We start from the raw sequence: 22,775 nt of genomic DNA on the forward strand, positions 1-22,775 counted from the left end.
TTTTAAAAAAAAATGGAACTAAAAAGAAAAAAATACAGAGCTGATGGTTTTCGTGTCTTACCGTAAGACCTGATTCAGCTGAAGGATGAAGGGGAACTATGGTAGTTGTAATCTCTTACTAGCAAATCCCTGAAACTTGGTTTAATTATTTCCTCATTTCAGTCAGAGATATGTAACTGTGATGGTCTTTGGTAAAAGGAAGATAGTGGTGGCTTATTTATGGTTAACAAAGTAATAGTTCCTGTGCTTCCTATTGCTTCATCAGCAATGGACTATGACTATGGCAGTAAATCCACTTTTCTCCTCTTCATAAGGATAATCCCTTTTTACTGCTGTCTTTGTTGTATTAATGATCCAATACGTTAAATTCGCTATACCAGTGTGTGTCTTATACCTGCTGCTGATACTATGTGATTGTTTTGTGGAAAACATTGGTTTTCCTTCACCTTATGAATTTTCATTTGAATTACTTGAATGTTTCTTTTATTTTAGGAGAAAACTGATGTGGAAGGAACACTCTTTGTTTACACAAGGTGAGAATGTTATATTTTAATGTCTGAACATAAAATCTATGGAAGTAGAAAAGCCTGCTAAAAAGAATCCTTAAGTAACCACTCTAAATCCTGTCTTATTACATGGTGAAAAAGAATAACTTAAGTTAGTTTGAAATTGTCAGAGACAATGCAGGGAAGGGATCATTGAAAAGGAGAACGTCACTTTGTACGTGTTCATGTGGATAAGGTTTGGAAATGTAATTTAGATCTCAGTGCTGATGAATCTGATAAATCTTGACAATGTTCTATTTAAAGTAGGATGTAACATTTGTCTGTAACAAGGTTGCAGAACAAAAAAGCCAAATGGCAGAGTAAATAATAGTACTCATCAAGGTTAAGGAAATGTCAGGACTTAATACAATTGTAATTGGTTCCTGGCTTAGGGGAAAGTTCATGCATTTTCCTTACATTTCGTTCGGTATCAAATTACTTACAGTGTGGTTATCATGCATGTTTCACCCCAGGTGTTTAAGATATTCTCAGTGGCTCTCTTTTCTAACGGCTCTGGATGTTTGTTTTAATTTCATGGTTCAGTTTTATATTACATTTGTTGTTTTCTAGCTCTTCACCTCTTAATTGAAGGCAGGGTTGTTTGGGGAGGTGGGGAATAATTTAATGGATTTTAAGGCCAGAAGGGACCATTAGATCATCTAGTCTCATCTTTTGTATCACACAGGTATGTTGCAAAGCCTTCTCTATCATCTGTGTGCTGGGCTTCCAGGGGGTTGCATCATGATTTGCCTGCTGTTGATGTGACGAGCAGAAGATCAGGCAGCTAGCAGACATAGGGTTGCAGCTGTTAGGCTTGGGTAGTCAAACAGGTAAGTGGATTTCCTCCCTCTGTTTTTTTTCTCTTGAGGATCCAGCTAAGAGAATGACGGGGACTGAGGAGGCAGGAGGCCCCCCTGATTGAGTCAGGAAGAGAGGGATATGGAGGTGACAAACAGCATGTGAGGCCAGGTGTACAGTGGACCCAACCTTCTACTAGGGAGTATGGGAGCTTACGTTGATCTCTAGGCTCCTTCCTACCCAGCAGTAGAAGTCAGTACCAGCACCTCCTCACACCCACTCTTCTATTGATCTGTGTAGAGAAGAACAAGAATGGATGAAGTAAGAGATGCTGTTGTATCTGCCACGGCTGGAGGAAGGAACTGGCTCCTGCTTCTGCTGCTTATGGCAGAGTCTGGCAGATCAAAGGTGCCTTGCCCACTCTGAATCAGGAATATGATTCTCTTGTACACTGGACCTGAATTTTGGAGCTGTCTGCAACTAGCCTCCAGCTTCTAGTCTCTCCACCACTCCAGTTCCTTTTCTGAGTCCTGAGAAGAAGGAAGTTGAGGAAGGATATTCACTTACCTGTTGCAGTGTCTCAGTCTAGTAGCTGCAGTCTTTTCTGCTCAGTTCCCCCTATATTCTTAATCACAGCACTAAGAGTTAACCCTTTCCCAGCCCTTGCCTTTAAGTAGGAAATAAAGGCACAGGCTGGAAAGTAGAATGAAGACATTCAATTACATAATTAAACTGAAAAATACACGGTTAAAAAAAGAGTTTAATAAAATAAAGAGCTTTACAAAAATGAAAAGCGATAGACTAAAACTATAATCTTTATTTTGAAAGACTACTTCGAGGAAATGTTTCTACCCTAAGGGCTGGTCTTCACTACCGGGAGATGGATGCTGCTGCAATTGATGCAGCAAGGGTCAATTTAGTGGGTCCAGTGAAGACGGCAGAGAGCTTTCCAGTCGACCCTGGTACTCCAGCACTCCAAGAATAGTAAGGGAAGTTGACCGGAGAGCGTCTCCTGTCGATGCAGCTCAGTGAAGGCATCAGGATAAGTCGACCTAAGCTACATCAACTCCAGCTACGTTATTCACGTAGCTGAAGTAGCATGACTTAGGTCAACTTACCCCGGTAGTGAAGACAAGCCCTAAGTGTCAAATATCTGCTTCCTGCTGGGGATGATGCTAAAACACTCAGAGATATACAAGTCTGGCTATTACCATGAAGTATTCTTTCTGTCACTCCCTTCCCTAGTTTCCTTCTCTTTGATAAGAGAATACATGATTTTATTTTCAATGGATCCTTGGCTTTTAGCAGTTCTGAGCAGAAAATGCCAAGTACACCAGCGTACACAGCACAATTTAATGTGGTTTGGCATTGTCCAGTCTCATACCCCTATCTAATTATGTTCTCTAGTTTTATTCATTTAGAGCATTGTTTTCCCGGGTAATAATATTTGGCTCTTCTACATAGGGCTTCTTCTTTTTAGATCACTTTACAAACAATAACTAAATAGTCCCCTTCACATTTTAGTGTCAGTTGATGTTGAAAAGGCTTATAAAGTTTAGGTCTTATCACAATAAAAATCATCTGTTCGTATCTGTTGGAAACTGGGTTGGGTACAACTGAGGAATTCCTTTCTGCAGATGATGTAGTAACAAATCCATTCTCACCGTTATTTTGGAAATGTGAAAATGTCTAGCATTACAGTTAAATAAACTGGTTTATTTATCACCTGCTCCTCTTTGTGAACTGTGAAAAATATCTTTACACTAAGTGTCAAACATGAGACCTGCTAGGGATAACATTAAAAGACTCAGAGAAATACAATTCTGGCTATTACCATCAAGTATTCTTTCTATCACTTCCACCCTTTGTTTCTTTTTCTGTTGCCTCCCTTCCTGTAATGCAGGTTCCTGTGCTTTGGAGTTAATGAAGACACCCGCTGGTGATTACTGTACTTGGCACTTATCCCAAACATTTAGTCAGTGTCTTGTCCATCACTGTCAAACTCAGTTCCAAAGTAACATCTCCTATTAGCATTGGAAGTAGTGTGGGATTTCTGCTCTTATGTCACTTAGGGAGTTTTGAAAATCTGGAGTGACTTGAATAATTCATTATCTTTGTGTATTAAAGAAAAAAGTAAAAATTTTAATTAATTTTGTCCCACAACTGTCTCTCCAATATCCATTTTCTGCTGCAGTGGGAAGGTGTAGACCTGTTCTGATTCTTGGATACTATAACACCAATGCTCTGAGGACAATTTTACGTTAGTAAGTTATCGCCGGTTCCTAAAGTTGTAGGCCTTAGAACTTGCTGTAACTTGCATGCACAAATAGTTAGGATTATGACTAGAGGCTTTGAGACTCAAACTATAGCACCTCAGATGCTGCAGACTGTTTAAAAAAACAATCATAGTGGCCACAGTTATCTATGTCATTTTTCATACAGAGCTTAGGGGTTTGAAGAAAGCAAAAGGATTTCACAAAGGAACCAAAAATTCTGTCAGGCTCCAAGACTGTTGTTCAGTTTCCTCCCTGGCAACATAGTTAGATTTTATATAACTGCTTCTATTGAAATAATAATTTTGGAGCACTGTCTGACAAAGAAGGGGTACTCATATTTTTCCTTAACTTGCTATGATTTCTGCTTGGTAATTTACAGATCAGCTTCTCCCAGGCATGGCTTCACCATTATGAACAGGCTGAGCATGGAAAATCGCACAGAACCCATCACTAAAGACCTAGATTTCCAGCTGCAGGACCCTTTTCTGCTTTACAGAAATGCCAGATGTGAGTCTCTTTCTTCTATCCATTGGGTAAAGTGTTTGAGAAATAAACTCTTCCTTACAAAATTTGCCTCTTTAAAGCATTCCAATGACTGCTAGTGCATTTAGTCTATGGCTTTCGAGCTGACATTGACTTGTTCAGGAATTGCAACCCGGAGAGGCAAATTTCGATATTTGACATGCCAAATCAAGGGAGGATTAGCTCTTTGTATCAAAGTGCCTTTCTTCTTGAGAAAGTAGTTAAACATAGTTAAGCCATTAATTTGTCTCTTAGCTGACAAATGGTAGACTTTATGTGCTAAAATACAGTGTAATATAGATATATGTAGAAATCTTGTTATGCAGTATGTTTTTTTGAGTATGTCTGACTTGGTGTTTGGAAGACTTCCTTTAAGGGGAATCCACTCAAGATGGGGTGGTATAGCTGATCTCTGATTTCATTGTGTGTGCCGCACAACACTGGAAAAACACTGCCAATTCAAAACCCTGCCTTCTGGTTTGGCTACAGCTCCCTACCCTTTTAGCAAACTAGTGGATGTTATTGACTGTTGCTCGAAGGAAGGAAGGAAGGTTTGTCCATCTGTTTTTGGTTGACCAGCTCATTCCATGCCTAGGATTTGCAGATATTAGCAGTATATAAGGTTCAGTCTTTCCTGGGGTTATAGGAGCCATTTGACTGTCACAGACAAGGGCCAAGAGCTCCCTGAAGCTCTCAGGAGCTAGTTTGCCCAAGAGGCCATTTCAAACTGTAGCAAAGCAAAGCTTGCCTGCAGGAGCCCGTGGTTCAGAAAATGAAGGCTTATGTCTCTGCACTCATGCAGGAGATCTGTACCCTGGCACAGGCTTGTCTTCAGGTCCTAAACTTGAAAACAGTTTGTATGGAATCCTCTGAACCTGCCTTTGTGACCATCTGAAATCTAGAAGTGTTCCAGTTGGATGTGATAGAACTGGAAGATATGTCATAGTATATCTCACCTGCAGCACATTGGGGTATATGCATCATAGAGACTATCTATTCCCAAATATGATTTGAAGCAGGAAAATGCAGCAAGAAAGAATTCAGTGGCTCTGACTCACTGTGTGGTAGAAATGATTGTGGAAAAGTGAGAACATCATGAATAGTCAATAAATCCTCTACCTTTTGAAAGTATCTGAAAAGCTGAAAAAGAGGTGAATGGTGGTCCTTGAAATTTCCCAGAGAAACTGAAAGTAAATCCAGAGGACATCATCAGGCTGCCCCACACCTCTACTTGTAGCCATTGGTAAGATTTTAGATCGGTAAGTAAGGTAGGGACTAGTTATCACTCCAGTTGGTGGATTTTTAAGTTTCTTACCTATATACATGCAAAGTATTTTCCTTATGTTATGTATATATATATAACTTTGTAAAAATTGCCAGTGGGGTTTTTTGTGTGTATATGCTTAAAACTTACTTTTTGTTGTTAGATTTAAAAATTGAGAATAAGATCTAGCCATTTGTACTAACCTGGTGTCTCTTTACAGCAGTGAGAAACAATAATTAAGGATAGTGAGAAACAGTCTATTGTAATGGTGTAAAACACACTAACATAGAGGGAACAAGAAGACAGCCCTGAGCACTGTATTACAGACAAAATGGGGATTATTTGATGGTAGCATAATTCATTAAATTTTCTTCTCAAAACGTAAACTATATATTGCCCGCAAGATGTGCCAGAATTTTAGAACGTCAAGATCATAATAGCACCTCCTCCAACTCTGGCTGTTGAAGCACACTTCTTACAGTTGGGTCAGTGCTCAAGCTATTTGTGTCTATTTCTAGACCTGAAGTAAGTCTCCCTTCTAGATCCCCCTGCGTAGCTCATTGGTCTGCCTAGTTGGGATTCTTGTTTTGGCCACAAGGCAGCTCTGGGCTGCTGATCTTTGTGATGGATTTTTTATTGGTTTTGTTTGTTTGTGTGTTTTCATGAAAAAACAGACAGTGAAAAGTACAAAAAAGTAAATGAATTAACTTGTATATGTTTCCAAATACCACACATTTCATGAGATCTCCATTAGAATTCTGGAATTATTCAGTTTTACAACTTGTCAAACATCCAGTACAAATCCAGACAATACTATATAGTTATAACATATTACTGTGGGAGTAACAGTAATAAAATAGGAGAAGACATAAATGAATAAGGAAAGGAGGGGACTGGGGTGGGAGGCGGGGAAAAAGAGAAGGGATTAGGTGGAATGAAGGTCTAGCATTCTATGACTATTGGAAAAACACGTTACTAACTAACCTCCAGAAAATAAGCGCAGTCTGCAGTGCTTTCCTGCATTTCAGTGCAGCCTGAAGGGCAATGCACTGAATGCAGACAAAAAGTGTTCCTATAATCGCTTGTGTCATGTACTGGGGAATGCAGGAAAAGAGGCATAGCAGCAGACTCTCCCAGACCCATATGTGGTTAGAAAGAAACCTTATCTCCTTCTCAGCTATATACACATAGATGGGAAACTAGACTGCAGGATACACAGGATGGATTCCAACGCAAATCATCTGAAGAATAATAACTGTTGGGAAGCATAGTATTATAGTTACTTATTTATATTATTTATAGTACCGTAGCACCTAGAGGCTCCATTGTACTAGTAGTTGTACAGGTGTACAGTAGGAAACAGTACCTGACATAAAGAGTTTACAATCTAAATTTAAAGATCAGATGCAACATGTATGTTTAACAAACATGTTAAGAGGATGGGAGAGAAAGGACAGGGAAGCAGTGACACAAATGTGTTTTTGCATAAATTAGCTATGCTCATGAATTGGCAATATATGGTTACCCAGAGGAAAATGAAGATCCCAAAATTCTTCTTTCCAATTAGGGATCCCTTACCCATGAGAGCCAATGCCTTCTGGCAACCATAGCACTTCGTCTTAGCTTATGCTTCCCTCTGGTGAGGGTAAGATAGAGAAAGCATCAAGATCCTCATCCAGTGTACTTCTGGTATTGTAAAAGTTCCTTCCACCTTCCCTTCTGGGGAGACTTATTTTCTCAAGGCCAGCTACTCCACCAGAACCTGAAATCACCTGTGTTGGTCACTTGGCTTGAGTGGTTGACTGCATAAAAGGAGTCATAGGTTTACTGTGTTGTAAGTCCATAAGCAGGCTACTTCCAATGCTTATTACTGTCAAATATGTTCCAGGTGCAGGGATATTTGAGTCCTGGTTGTTCTATTGCTCTTTCCCCCCAACCCCCTCCAAAATAGTCTAGTAAAAGTTTGAGCACTCACTCTGAGTGCAAACTGCAACTCTTTGTGCTTTATTGGGGGCAAAATAATTCCTCTGTTGGACTCCCCTAGAAACAGTCACAATCTTAAGATAGTGGACAAATTCAAGCCCTCTGCGATCTGAGCTCCTTAGCTTTCTGGGACCTAAGGCTAGTTGTGAACATCCCATGGATTTTCACCTGTCCTCCCCACAGTATCAGGCCTCTGAGGCCAGTGTCCATGTGACTTCTCGCCCTTAAGACTTATCTTCCTAGTGTCCATTTGCTCAATTAGGAGTGTTATGGAACTTCCTGTAGGTAATTTAGTCTTTTACCAAGCCAAAGAGATGATCAAACAAGTCCCTCCTTTCCTGAGGTTTTTTCCTTTGTGAAACTTGCTCATGTTGTGTTACTTACTTCCCTTAGACCCTTTGTAAAGGATGAATACTAGAAGCCGCCTCGTATTGTAGATGTGAGAGGCCTTTTGGGTCTACTTAAAAGAGTATGGGAAATCAGTAGTCAGACCATTTATTTGTCTATGGAGAGAGGTAATAAAACTTAAAAGCCTTTCTCATCTGTCAGAGGCCCATGTGACCAATAAGGTTCCTTTCTAGGAGTTGAAGCCCACTCTGTTAGGGCAGAAAAAGGTGTGTGCCTCTTCTCTGGAGTTCTGCAGAGATATGACCTGAACATCTCTTCACCTTTTTGTAAACATCTCATTGTTGTGGCAGTAATCTGGAAATGCCTTCTTGACAGGTGGTGTTGCTTGCCTAGGTCTGATGGGTCAATGTATCTCAGTCCTCTCATCATATGTCTTGCCTTTGAAGTGACCAGTTGACTGAACTAACTTACAGAGCATAGGAGAAATGCAATTTACTTGCTAATTTGACTATTCCTACTCTTCTTTAGGTCCAGAGTCTACCCTGAGATTGCTTGACTAAAGTGTGAGGAACTCTGGTCCTTTTCTTCCTTATCTGTTTTAGATACTTTGTTTTTTAAAAATATATTGATTGTAGCAATCTTAAAAATATTTTTTCACTAGTTAACTCATCCTCACAACATTACTATGGATTTCCAGCTCAAGCAGTACTGTAGATCTTTTTCATCACATATTTTTTTGTTTCTAGTATTTTCACTAAGTTGAGGTTTTGGGGTGTCCCCTATGAACTGGAATTTTCAATCAGAACTAGCTCCTTTTTAGGGATTAGTATTATAATTTTTTTTATTTATTTCCTGTCTCCATCTGCTTGGTAGAGGGACATGCAATAATAGCTACTTGCCCACTGAGGGCTGGGAGCAAAATTAGTGGATACTTTAAGTAAATTACCTTTATTCTAGCCTTTCATTAAATTGTCTTAGTCTTTAATTATTTGCTGTATTTATCTTCCTGTTATATATGATTTAAATCATACATTTTCCTCTACATTTAACAGTTCAGCAGTATGATTGCTTTTCTTTATAAGAAAACTAGCAGTTGATATTTGTAAAAGTTTATTCTAAGTGTAAATTTCAGAAATAGCTGAAAGCGAACAGTATGATTGAGAGACTGAATAAATCCTGTCAAATTGCAGCATTCTATTGAATGATCACTGAAAACCAGTTTGATTTCAATGCAGATGAATATCTGTAGCTCAGTGTATCATGTAATCTGAAATGAATGCACTCAGCAGCAAGAGATTGTATTACTGTGCTGGATAAGTCTAACGTACTTGTTGCATTATATTTATCCTTTAGAAGGACTGTACTTGTAGCCAATATACAATAACAATAGAAAAAGTTTTCAAAAATTATATTCAATGATGCTAAAGTTTATGAAGATTTACAGTATAATTAAAATGTTTCTTTCTTATTGTAGTTTGGCAGTTTTCATATTGTTTTGTATCCTTTTGTTTTGCCTTTGTAACATGAAGTTGAGATAGTGCCTAAAAGCATTGATGCAAACACCTACAATCCAATCCTAAGGCTCTTCAGGCGGCCTTTGGGTGCCAAGGCAATGAACATTTGCACTAATCCACTGTTTCTCTGAAAAGTTTGTCTGTGTCTATTAAAGCCAGGTTGGAACTAGGGCTGTTAATTTAGATGCCAGGAGTGGAGGTAGAAGCTCAACAAATCCAGTCATTATGAATACTGCCAGTAGAAGTTTCTCTGTCTCGATACCTCATGACACAGGGATTGGGATGCCACAATCAGTATTTTCAACATTGTTGAAATTGTGTACACTTGCTGCAATTGTTTCAAAAACTCCCTTTGCTTTTGTAACAGCAAAATAGCCACATCCGTCAGGTCAGTCCGGGCGCCCCCTGGAGTCACGCCTTCATGGTGCTCAACATAGAGCCCTGCCAACCTGCCATCCCCTCATTTCCTTCTTACCATCAGTGATGGTAGGCTGAAACTTCCTGTAGCTTTTGCTTTAGCAAGCGTGTTCAACTCCAGTTGTTTGTATATAGTTAGTTTATCTTAGTAGTTAGTAGTTACTAGTCAGTATTTAGTGATCAGAGTTGTTTGGGGTCTTTACCCCCCCTTTCAGCTCCCTGGAGCCATGGTCTGCCATGGTCCCCAGGGTTTAAAAACTGTGTAGTCTGCACAGAGTGCGTGCCAAAGAGCAATCCACACTCCTCGTATTTACGGTGCCTATGGGAGGGTCACCAAAAGGATCGCTGTAAGATCTGCTGCGAGTTCTGCCCTAGAAAGGGAGCAGCGGCTTAAAATGATCCTCATGGAGGCAGCTCTACGTCCCCATTTGGACCCAGTTCCTAACACTTCCTCGTCTACGCGGAGCGCCCTGGCGTCGTCATCAAGTTCGGTGCCGAGAAAGGACTCATCCCGGGACTCTTAGCATGATACCTCCTGAGGCCCAGCAGAGAGCAGGCGCTGGTCTCACTTGTCGGTGCCTCAGAAGAAAAAGAAGCCAGACAGTCAGTCACCTCTGGCTAAATCTTAAGAAGCGAGACCCCAGGCAAGCCACAGCTCGGAATCCTCCATTAGGGCCTCGTCGACTCCTGCCCAGACGAGGCAGTTGAGTCGGAGCCCCCCACATTCACTGGTAACTTTCGAAGTTGCTCGGGATCTGCTGCACCTTACAGTGCCATTCTTGCACCCTAGGAGGGAGGAACCTCCGGCACTGGCGATCCCACCCACCCCCAGGTGCAGTCAGGAGGGAAACCAGCAGTGATGTCCAGGCATTCCCTCACGCCATGTCCTTCGGCACTGGCCCACTCAGACAGAGGGCCTAGTCGCTCCCCAAGCTCTCGACGCTTGAGGCACCGAAGCTCGGCTCTTCCGTGGTCTTCGGTTTCGGAGACCTCGGAGTCAGAGTCTGAGTCCTACCGCTGTATATTGGAGGAGCCAACGATCAAGGTCAAGGCGAGACTCGCGAGAGCCCCAGCTATGGCCACCACAGTGGCTATTCTAGACCCCCTGGGCCTTTCACCAAAGCCAGGGAGGGATCCAAGGGCACTACTCCTCAGCGTCTTCGGTGGCCTCAGTCACATTTGTCCCGCTGTCAACCATGCAGCTCACCTCGGCGCTTGCCCACATGCCAGTGCCATTGGCTGTGGCATAACCACTTGCACCAGCCTCAGCCACGGCGACTCTTTCAACCTCGGTGGCGACAGCAACCTCAGCATCACCTGCTGCGCCAGCGCCAACAGCGTTTTTGGCATCGATGATGACTTCGGCACCCACAGCGGCACAGACAACGGCCCCACCACCTTCATTGGCTCAGGCAGCTGGTTCGGCACTGGCTCCACCGGTGGTACCATCAGTGCCCATACCAACGCCAAGTTCAGCGTTGACAGCCCCAGTGCTGACATTCCACTGAGAGTCTCAGGGCCCCTTTGGAGTTGATGACAGGGAGCATCTGCTGTTTATAGGGGCTTCCTCCTAGTCGTCTCCGGATGAGGCATTGGCAGGCACAGCCATAGCCCTGGTGCTTGAGGGCAGCAGGGTGCTACAACAGTTGCTGCAAAGGGCTCAGGGTCTGGGCATTAAGGCTGAGGTGGTGATCGAGGAGGCTGATCCCATGGTGGATATCCTCGCCCCCTCAGGACCTTCTCGTGTTGCCCTACCACTCATTAAGACTATTGTGGATACCACCAAGCCCTGTGGCAGACCCCAGGTTCCTTGCCACCCACTGCCAAGCACAACGAGAGGCGTTATTTCATACCCTCCAAGGAGTACGAACATTTGTACTCCCACCCACCTCCCGACTCTCTTGTCATGGAGGCTGCTAATCAGCGTGAGTCGCAGAGTTTCCAGGGGCCCTACCCTAGAAACAGGGAGGCTAAACGACTCGACCTTGTTGGGAGAAAGGTCTACTCTACAGGGGGTCTTCAGCTCCATATTTCGAACCAGCAGGCCATCATCAGCAGGTGCTCTTATAATACCTGTGCGGCAATGGCCAAATTTGCAGAGCTCCTCCCTTCAGACTTCTGACCCAAATTCTTGGCCTTGGTGGAGGAGGGAAAGCTCATCTCTCAGGCTTCCCTCCAGGCTGCTTTGGACGGTGCTGATGCCGCCTCTAGGGTCATGGTTACTGGGGTGGCCATGAAAAGGGGCTTCTGACTCCAAGTCTCGGGGCTCCCTTATGAGGTCCAACAGACCATTCAGGACTTCCCATTTGAGGGTGTGACTCTTTTTTTTTTTTTTCTCTGATAAGACAGACAAGAGGCTGCATAGCCTGAAAGACTCACGAGCCACCCTCAGGTCTTTGGGCCTACACACTCCTGCCACACAGTGAAAACACTTTAGGCCACAACGTCCTCAGAGGTTCTGTCAGCAGAACCTGCCAGGACGGTTCTCTGAGGAGGAGCAGGAAAAGACAACACCCATCCTCAGGCCAGGGCTCTGGCCAACCCAAACCACCTTCCGGCCCCAAACTGGCCTTTTGAAGCTGTGGTCGAGGACGGCGCACCAGAACAAAAAAACTGGATCTACCTCGCCTTACCTTTTCCTCCCGACTGTCCCCTTTCTACTGTGTATGGTCCCGTATCACTTTGGACCACTGGGTGCACCTCACAGTAGAGAGGGGATACTCCATCCAATTCTGTGCTCTTCCACCCTCCCTCTTCAGGGACCCTTCTCATGAGCAGCTCCTTATTGAGGAGGTGCAGTAGCTCTTGTCTCTAGGGGCAGTGGAGGAGGTTCCTCAGGAGCACTGGGATGAGGGCTTTTATTCCCGGTATTTCCTAATGCCGAAAGCCAAAAGCGACCTCAGGCCTATCTTGGACCTGTGAGAACTCAACAAGTTTGTGAAGAAACTCAGGTTCTGCATGGTCTCCTTGGCCTCCATCATCCCCTCACTGGATCCAGCAGACTACTATGCCGCCCACGACTTGAAGGACACATATTTTCATATAGCAATCACTCAGCCCCACAGGAAGTACCTCAGGTTTGTAGTCACCAGTACCCACTACCAATTTACCGTCCTTCCGTTCAGCCTGCCAGCAGCACCTTGAGTCTTTACCAAATGCATGCAGTCGTTGCCGCGTTCTTGCGCAGGCACCAGGTACAGGTGTTTCCGTACCTCGACGACTGGCTGATCGGGGCTGCTCCAGGACCCAAGTGGAAGCTCAGGTCAGATTCACCTTCGACAACCTGGGTCTCCTTCTAAATGAAGCAAAATTGACTCTGTCCCCGGTCCAGAGGATAGAGTTTATAGGGGCAGTACTGGACTTGACTGAAGCCGGGGCATACCTGCCAGAAGCAAGGTTTCAGGCCCTAACCAATATCATTCGAGGTCTCAGACAGTTTCCCACCACCACAGCAGGAAACTGCCTGAATCTTCTCAGACACATGGCTGCCTGTACCTTTGTGGTACAGTATGTCAGACTCAGGCTTCGACCTCTTCAGCCGTGGCTCATGTCCGTGTATCACCCAGCCTGGGACAGCTTGGACCAGGATCGTGACCCTGCCTCGCCTGGTGCTCGACTCCCTCCTGTGGTGACTTGACACCCAGGAGGTATGCTCAGGGGTCCCCTTCACCACTCCACAGCCGTCTATTTCGCCAGTGACGGACGCATCAGACTTGGGCTGGGGAGCATATCTGGGAGACCGCAGGACTCAAGGCTCTGGTCTCAGGTGGACTTGGTCTCCACACCCATGTCAGAGAGCTCAGAGCGGTGTGCCTACCATGCCAGACCTTCCGGCCATACTTAATGGGACAAATGTGTATCAGTCATGACAGACAATACAACAGCAGTGTTCTATATCAACAAACAGAGGGATGTACTTTCCTCTCCCCTGTGCCAGGAAGCCCTCATGGTGTGGGACTTGAACATTCAATACACCTGCAAGCGTTGTATCTCCCTGGGGTACAGAACAAGCTGGCGGACCACCTCCGCAGGTTGTTTCACAGCCACGAGTGGTCCCTTTGCCCGGATGTCTCAGTTTCAATCTTCCAGAGGTGGGACTTCCCCAGATAGACCTATTCACCACGCGACACAACAGGAAGTGCCAGCAGTTCTGCTCCTTCCAAAATCACAGCCTGGGCTCCAAAGCGGATGCGTTCCTCCTACATTGGAGAGGTTGTCTCCTATACGCCTTTCTGCCCATATCACTCATTCACAAGGTACTCCTCAAGATCCGGCAAGAACGAGCTCAGGTCATATTGATAGCACCAGCCTGGTCCCATCAGTGCTGGTACACATCTCTCCTAGACATGTCCATGGAAGCCCCAATCACCCTGTTGTTCTTCCTGGATCTTCTGACACAAGATCGCAGTCGTCTTCAACATCCGAACCTCAAGTCGCTTCACCTGATGGCGTTGAAGCTCCATGGTTGAACTCGTTGGAGCTTTGCTGTTCAGATCATGTTAGAGAGGTCCTCCTTGGCAGCAGAAAACCCTCTACGAGAGCCACATACCTTGCCAAGTGGGAGAGATTTTCAATGTGGTTGGCACAGTGCCATTTGTCACTGATGCTAGCCTCAGTGCCGTTTATTCTGTACTGCTTCCTTCATCTGAAGCAGGAGGAGCTCTCGTTGTCATCAATAAGAGTGCACTTAGCCGCCATATCAGCCTTCCATCTGGGCACAGAGGGCCGCTCTGTGCTTCTTATCCCTATGGTCAGCCGGTTTTTAAAAGGGCTCGACAGGCTATACCCTAACGTCCGTCAGCCTATCTCTGCCTGGGACCTCAACCTTGTCCTTTCTAGGCTCATGGGACCATCCCCTTTGAACCATTAGCGACATGCTCCCTGCTCTACCTCTCTTACAAGGTGGCATTCCTGGTAGCGATAACCTCGGCCAGGAAGGTGTCTTGAGCTCAGGGCCCTACCATCAGAGCCTCCCTACACCGTGTTCTATAAGGACAACATTCAGCTCAGGCCTCATCCTGCTTTCCTCCTGAAGGTTGTGTTGCAGTTTCACATCAACCAGGACATTTTTCTCCAGGTGTTCTACCCTAAGCCACATTCCAGCAGCAGTGGGCAGAGGCTCCACTCTCTGGATGTCCACAGGCGCTAACCTTTTACATCAAGAGAACAAAACCGTTCAGAAAATGGGTCCAGTTATTCATGTCAGTGGCGGACAGAATGAAAGGTCAGCCTGTGTCATCCCAACACATCTCGTCATGGGTAGCGTCCTGTATCCATGAGTGCTACAACCTGGCAGGTGTTCCTGCACCTCCAATCACTACACACTCCACCAGGACGCAGGCTTCATCAACAGCGTTCCTGGCCCAGGTTCCCACTCAGGAAATCTTCAGGGCAGCGATGTGGTCCTCCATCCATACTTCCGCTTCGCACTAAGCGATTACCCAGCAGGCCAGACACGATGCGGCCTTCAGATGAGCAGTGCTCCAATCAGTGGAAGACTCTGATCCTACCACCTATACTTGGGCTTGTGATTGGAATCAACATGAACAAGCACTCGAAGAAGAAAAAACGGTTACTCAAACTGTTGTTCTTCGAGATGTGTTATTCATGTCCATTCCAATACCCACCCTCCTTCCCCTCTGTCGAAGTAGCAGGCAAGAAGGAACTGAGGCAGGGGTGGGTCTGTAGGACTCTATATTGAGCGCCATGAATGCGCGACTCCAGGGGGCGCCTGGACCGACCCGACAGATGCGGTTATCGGGAAAATCTTCCGGCTACCATGCACATGCACGCGCGCACACACCTGATTGGAGTGGACATGAACAACACATCTCGAAGAATAACAGTTACGACAATGTGAGTAATCTTTCTTTGTTGGGTTTTTTTTGTGGTTTTTTTTTTTTTGATAGGTGGATTTCAAAAGGTTTATTTGGTCACTGTACCTGAACTGACAATTTAGTAGTGATCTTAGCAGCTCTTGTGATGTCTTTCTCATCTTTCATCATCCTTAAATTTCAAAACTTCTTAGCTTTCCTGAATGAATGGTCATTTTAGCATTGGGACTTAATCACTGGCTTCATTTAGGTAAGTGTTAAGCTGAGACTCCTGTTTTCAGGCTAAGCTTTGTTCTGTTGTTACCTCATCCTCCCAGTATCCTAAATTCTGTTTCTCTGCCTCATATCGCTTGTGTCCATCCTGTAACCTAGGCTGTCAGCTTCCTGGGATGTGGACAGTTTTCTTTGTTTCTTCAGTGAATATGTAACTATTGTCTTGGTTGTGTCATCTGTAGGGACTGAACCTGGGACTTATAGATCTGCAAGCATGAGTGTGTACTGCAGATCTCCTTAGATCTGGGGCAGTGGCAGACTCATAAACGTGGTACAGCCAATAGAAAGGGAGAAAGACCCAAACTCTGCTAGCACGAATTATGTTTAATATGGTGGGTCACTGACCAGTGTTTCCCTCTATTTTTTCCCACCCACGTGCGGAATGAATTTTGTTATGTGCACCAATATGGAGGTGATGTATGAGAGGTTTGGAGTGTGGGAGGGGGCTCAGGATTGGGGTGCAGGCTCTGGGGCGGGGCCAGGGATGGGGGGTTCAGTGCTGGGGCAGAGGGTTGGGGTGCAGTCTCTGGGGTGGAGTCGGGGATGAGGGGCTCAGGGTTGGGTGCAGGGGATGAGGGTTCCAGCTGGGGGTGTGGGCTCTGGGATGGGGCCAGGGATGAGGGGTTTGGGGTGCAGGAGGGTGCTCTGGGGCTACAGTAGGGAGAGAGGACTCCCTCCAGCTCTCTCTCCCCACAGCAGCACCTGGGCTGGAGGGGGAGAGGCACCTCTCCCTGCCACAGCAACTCCGGGGCTGGGGCCACAGGATAGGAGCCCCTCCTGCAGCAGGTTCAGGCTCGGGGAGGGGCTCCATGACAGGGCCAGGGCTGGGTTTGGGCCGGGTAGGGGTGCCCCAGCTGTAGCAGATCTGGGTGCCCCGGGCTGTGGCAGAATTGGGGCCAGGGGAGGGGCACCACAGCAGGTGCGGGCCGGGCTTGTGTTCGGAACGCCCCTCCCTGAGCCGCGGCAGGGTGGGGGCCGGGCTAGGTCGGGGGAGGGGCTCCCCTCCCCCTGGCTGTGGCAGGTCCCTGGGCAGGTTCCCTGTGTATCTGTGCAACACTAAATAGGCTGCCGCAGAGCTTACAGGGAACTTAGGCACTGACCCTAATTAGGATTCCTAGGTGCAACTATAATATAAATAATTGGCTTTACAGACCCTGACAGATCATCTTTTAAACAGTACAGTAAATATCTCTTGCAACTAAATTTCATTTGCAATTACAGGTAGTTCAACTCAGAACTGAGGAACTTCTTGTCCTGCCTGTCCTCAAATTTTGCAGATTTACACTCAGTTGATGTTTTGGCAGATGTCCAAAGAAGTAACCTAAAATGTCTTTACTTTTTTAGTCTTCATTCTTTGCCTCAGGAAGGGAGCTTTCTCAAAGGCCATACTCAGTGGGCAAGTGATTGCAGGGTCTTTGGACAAGATTATACTTCTTGTTAAATTGGATTTTACTATGCTTGTGCCTGGATGACCTTAAGCTAGAACCCATCTCTGTTGGGAGAACTCATTTTAGAGTCTGCTAGAATGGAGTTCATTTCAGTGCACCTTTTTAATTTAATGGAATTCTGGTTAACAATAATTTACTCAATTGTTTTCATTGTGAGAGAGATTTAATTGGGGATCGGTCCTGCTTTGAGCAGGGGATTGGACTAGATGACCTCCTGAGGTCCCTTCCAACCCTGATATTCTATGATTCTATGAAATTGACATTTTTAGACCTTCTGCCCTTGACCTATTGAGGCTGAATTCCTTTTGTAGAAGTATCAGTGTTAAAGTGGAGAGGAGTATCAGCACAGTTGTCGGTCCTGGGAAAGTTCTCCTGGTTATGCTACTGGACTAAATAAGCCTTTCTGAAGTATACATTTAACTAGTAGGGACGGGTGTGGATTTTTGATATAACTACATTACACATCAAATCTCACATTTTGAATTTGTAGTTTGTTTAAATGAAAAATGGGTCCATGTTCAATCAGAAAACTTCTAATTTTTAAAAAATCTGTTTTTTAGGCACAGAAGCAACATTTTCTTTGTATCCCTGTAACTTAAAAGGAAGACAATTTGTTGTGGGGATAGTTTGGATTTTAAAAGTATTCTGACCCAATGTGCTGTGTCTGTGTAGTTCCATCAAAGAAGACACCTTTATGGCTGCAAACCCCTTTTAAAATATTCATAAATATTTTGTGTGTATGCAATAATATTGTTCTAAAGTGAGAATGGTGAAACTATGTCAGTTCAGGTCACTGAACACAGAGGGCTTGCCCACACGAGTGGACTTTTTAATGTCGATTGATTCCCAGTTAACTCAAGATAGATAATGTGTTTGTAAAGTCACTCCACAATAGTTTGTTCCAGAATACAAATGTTTGCGGTTGAACCTAAGCTGTGTCCGAGAGAGACGTCTTTGCTACAAAAACAGTTTCAAATTCCACCTATCTAGAGGATCTGCAATTTTTTCTTCATTCTACAATATACTGTCTTTTTTTAAAAAATGCTTGTTTTCCATTCTTAAAATACAGCAATCACAGCTTGTACGCCAATGATAATCTTGCCTCCCACTAAACAAGAACAGCAGCAGAGGCAGATATTGACCCCCTCCTTCACTTCAAGGTATTGACCCTCCTTCCTTCACTTCACAGCTTATCTAAGACCATTTAAATGCTATGATTACTAAGCATAGACATTTTCTTCTTTTTATTTTTTGTTAAAAAGGGAAAATAAATTAAATGGGAAGAAAATAGTTTGGTAATAATAAGATTGCACTGTTAAAAGCAGGTAAGGATTAGGTTAAAGTCTCTCTCTCGATCAGAATTTGATTCCCTAAATTGGCTAAAAAAAGCAATCGCTATTAATGCTCTATTCCCCCATCCTCATTCCCCTCTTGTATTCTACTCCCCTTAATGGATGAATCAAGTGTAAGAGACAGGAAAAAAACCACTTGAGTAAGATCAAATGGGAGAATAAGTAAGGATAGAAATGGGTGGGGGGTAATTAAGTTATATTTTATTAGAGTTCTGTGAAACTCACCCCTATTTATTTTTTTAAAGATAGCAAAAATCCCAAATGCTTACCTGTAATTGTTATACCAGGAGTTTTATGGCTAGTTGGAACTGTAGGACTCTGTCTGGCGATTAATTGTGAACAGATGCATTGCTGTGCAAGCTCCTCAAGACAAATATGCAGGATCAGGCCTTTATTAGGAAATAGGAATAGCTCACTACCTACTGTCTCAGTCAGGTTGCATTATATAGAATATGAATGTAAGACACAATCCCTCTCTCTTTGAAGTCTATAGCAAAAATGTAACTGATTTCAGTGGGAGTAGAATCCCACTGTGAAATGTCAGGTCCGAAGAGAACAGGATCATTCACTGCCAGGAAAATAAGCATGTGGTATATACATCAGTAACGATAATTTAATGAGTAAATAAGGAAAAAGCGGAGTGGGAAAACATTCATAGTTGGTCATATTTTCCCCCTTCCTCATAGAGGGCATTGAACAGACCTGTTCTGTTAAACACTGTTTTAAAGTATTTTGGATTTTGCTTTTAATTAATGTGGGTAGGAAATGTAATTTCAGAATTGTAGGATCTAAATCACAAAGGAGATGAATCTTTAAAAAACAGAACAAAGAGCAGCAGCACACACATGCTTTACTCAGGTTTCAGAGTAGCAGCCGTGTTAGTCTGTATTCGCAAAAAGAAAAAGGAGTACTTGCGGCACCTTAGAGACTAACAAATTTATTTGAGCATAAGCTTTCGTGAGCTACAGCTCACTTCATCGGATGCATTCAGTGAAAGCTTATGCTCAAATAAATTTGTTAGTCTGTAAGGTGCCAGAGATACTCCTTTTCTTTATGCTTTACTCAGTGTTTTCAGAAGTGATTTTTCCAATTGGTTGTAACTTTATTTTTGTTGTTAATGGTTCCCTTAAATCAAAGTGTATGCTCAATGAGGGCTGTATATATGCCAATTCTTGTAGCCCTGTTTGAAAACAGGTTAAAAAATTACAACGGGGAAAAATATTTTCCCCCATGATTCAACACAATTACAGGGATTTTGTTCAAACTCTTTTAAAAAAAAACCTTTCTGCACAGTCTGATCTGAGCATGAAAATCTTCAACTGAAAAGGTGAACATTTTATGAAGTCCTGTAGATGTGAAAATGGATTTGTTATGGTAACAGTTTTGCAACCTTACCTATAGTGGGTAAAGCTGTCATTTTCAAGTATCCCTATTGCCTGATAAAGATGGTAATCCACAAGAAAAAGAAATGCCTCTCTGCTAACGTGAATTTTCAACTATGTGGAATAATGGACTTGATTTGAAAGTCAGTGAAATTGTATGTCATGTGAGAAGAAACAGACTGAAGCTAAAGATAGCAATGCTATGTAGACTTTCAGTGGCTGATGGTGATTTTGTATTCTGTGGGATTGTATCCCTGTTTAGCCAGGAAGACTGTTGCAGAAAGTGCATGAAGGAGAATAAAGGCATATTTAGAGCACTCTGAAGATGTGGGTGAGATTCTTAATGAGGTGGAAAGAGGAATAATTCAGTGTATTTCTGCTGAACACAGCCTTAGTTTCCCATTTATGGATGTCAGTACATAGGCAATATGCTAGCCGCACTGAACATTTACTGCTGAGTGTACTGCCAACAATGGGAATTCCGGACATCTTTTCAAGATAAGATAGGCATATGATGCAGAAAAGCACAATAGTTAAAGATGGAATGGATTTTTTTTAAAGAGGGTAACTTTTCATGTGACACTTTTCCCTCCTCTCTTACCTCCTCATATAGGATAAAATGGAAAGCAGTCTGTGTTGTTTTCAGGACAGTGAATATGTAAGTAGTACTTTTGGAAATTGGCCAGCAGAAAACAAGAATCTCAGACAATTAATTCCCCTTTAGAAATCAGTCTTACCAGCCCCTTTTTAAAAAAAAACACATTTAATATTTTGTCTTCAAATGTTGTTTACATATTCTTTACTCTAAAATGAAACCCCATTCTTCCCATCTACTCCCACCCAAGCCCATGCCCACACTTTGCCTGTGACTACATTTTATACTCTGGAATCAAATATTTTTGCTAAAATCCTGTCTCTTCCTTTTCTAGATGGAAATGGGGACTGGAATTAATTAGATGCTTAAAAGTCAGTACATTACCCAGTGAAGTGCTTCTCTACTTAGCTGTAGAGATCTGAGAATTTCCAGAGCACACTGTATCCTGTGGCAGTGCATTTATACACACACAATTTCAAAATATATTACCAACGGTTATTAGAATGCTTTGTTCATCGAAGCTCTTTCAGATACAAAATTGACTGGTCTGTTTCAATAGGAATGGAATACATCACAATAGATTTCAGGATATCATTACTTACATCACAGTATAATGGGGTCTTACCTCCAGGTTGGATGTAGAAGCAGTTAAGCTGAGTTTCGTGCACCAACTTGCCCTTATACCTCACCTCAGGTTCACCAGGCAGAAGACTGGGTAGTGGGTGATATGCTGAAGTGGCTTGCCGAACAAAGGCTTGAAACATTTTATATTTCCAAAGGTAGCTTTGCACAGCTGAATCTAAATATTCTGTATATAGCAAAAGTAGATTCCTGATAGTCAGTGGTTTCCTACTTGAGTATCATTTAAACCTAATAGCCACAAAACTTGCCCAGATGTTAAACCCCTGTCTTGCAAAAGCTCTTGTGACCAAAACTACAGAAACTATTGTCCAGCTATTTGAAACTTGAGCAACGTCTCTTGCACTATCTTTTCTTCCCTAGCTCTTTACTCCTAATCCTTTTCTTGTCCTGTGTGCCTGATGCTTGGTTAAAGCCCTCACTTCCCCCAATGGTTTTACAGGAAAACTTGGATTGAGAAGTGAAGATAATGGGCTCCATCCGCCTGTCAGCTCATCACCTCACTGAGTCATGGTGATCTCTGGTTTTTGTAAATCACCACTAACTTGTCTGATATCTTCTTGTGTTTGAAGAAAGATAGGTTTTGTCTAGGGGTGAGTGGACCTCAGGCCTGACATAGCCAGAAAACTTCTCCTGGAATGTGAGCTTTGTTTTTTTACATAGAAACTTATAGTTGTAACCATTTCTCAAAACAAGATAAATAGGGAAGAGAGTGTACCATATGATGCATATACAGAATAATTCATGTGTGTAGTTGATGTAATATAAGATGCTTGATGCTCAACAAATCTGCCTTTGTCAGAGCAAACACTGAAAATCAACATTAAACCATATTTTCCATTAAAAACATGAAACCCAAGTACAGGATGGCATACCCTGTAAAGCACAAGGAATGTGTTCTATAATAAAATTCAGTTCAACTGTTCCAGTGTCATTCTATAAAGTTTGCAAATGTGTTTTTAAAAACCTGAAAAACAGTAACTTAGTGTTGGGGCTCAATCATCCCGGTCTAGGATTATAAATACTATTAATGACTGGCATGGTTTATATTATTATAATTTCTCTGCAATTCAGAGTTTGTGTTAATCGGCAAATGAAAGTAATCCTAAAACATTACATCTGGTTAACTTCCTTCTAGCCAGGATATTGCCATCCTAGAAATGTTCATTCCTGTTCTAAAATCTACAGCTGTTGTTTGCTGATATATTGCTTAAAATTATGATAAGAAATCCTCTCTCCACCCATTCTTGTAATTATTTTACATATGTATGCTCTCCTATGCCTTTCTGAGCTTGTGTTTCAGTGATACTGGGGTTATTTTTATATGAATAACAACCAGAGCCATTAGCCAGGGTAGAAATTTGTAAAGGATGTAAGCCTCGTGCTTCAGGCCAGAAGTCAACCACAAACTGCCAAGGGTTAGGAATGAACTTCCTCTATTTTTAAGCTCATCCATAATGGTCTGTTGTAGAATTTCTTGAATCTTTTTCTGAAACATCTGGTAGTTTTCACTGTTTGAGACAAGATATTGAATTAGGTGGACATGCTATGGCAATTCATTTGCCCCTGTGTCAAACTTTGCAGA

At 43.3% G+C, this 22,775-nt stretch overlaps 2 protein-coding genes across 5 annotated transcripts in view; one reads left to right on the forward strand and one right to left on the reverse strand.

Moving 5' to 3' along the window:
• CACNA1C (calcium voltage-gated channel subunit alpha1 C) overlaps positions 1-21,330 on the reverse strand; it is a 704,670-nt gene extending 683,340 nt beyond the window's left edge. The window contains exon 1 of the mRNA XM_073320186.1: positions 21,177-21,330. Within this exon, the coding sequence (XP_073176287.1) occupies positions 21,177-21,315 (139 nt within the window). The 5' untranslated portion in view covers positions 21,316-21,330. The remainder of the gene's footprint in view (positions 1-21,176) is intronic.
• DCP1B (decapping mRNA 1B) overlaps positions 1-22,775 on the forward strand; it is a 63,950-nt gene that overhangs the window by 3,539 nt on the left and 37,636 nt on the right. For 2 of the 4 annotated variants that reach the window (XM_073320100.1, XM_073320109.1), the window contains exons 2-4: positions 493-533; positions 1,231-1,375; positions 3,999-4,126. In XM_073320100.1, the coding sequence (XP_073176201.1) occupies positions 4,030-4,126 (97 nt within the window). In that variant the 5' untranslated portion in view covers positions 493-533; positions 1,231-1,375; positions 3,999-4,029. The remainder of the gene's footprint in view (positions 1-492; positions 534-1,230; positions 1,376-3,998; positions 4,127-22,775) is intronic. The other 2 variants (XM_073320082.1, XM_073320091.1) reach the window with 1 other exon arrangement.

This window comes from Lepidochelys kempii, chromosome 1 (genome assembly GCF_965140265.1).
Source record: "Lepidochelys kempii isolate rLepKem1 chromosome 1, rLepKem1.hap2, whole genome shotgun sequence".
Taxonomy (NCBI): domain Eukaryota; kingdom Metazoa; phylum Chordata; order Testudines; family Cheloniidae; genus Lepidochelys; species Lepidochelys kempii.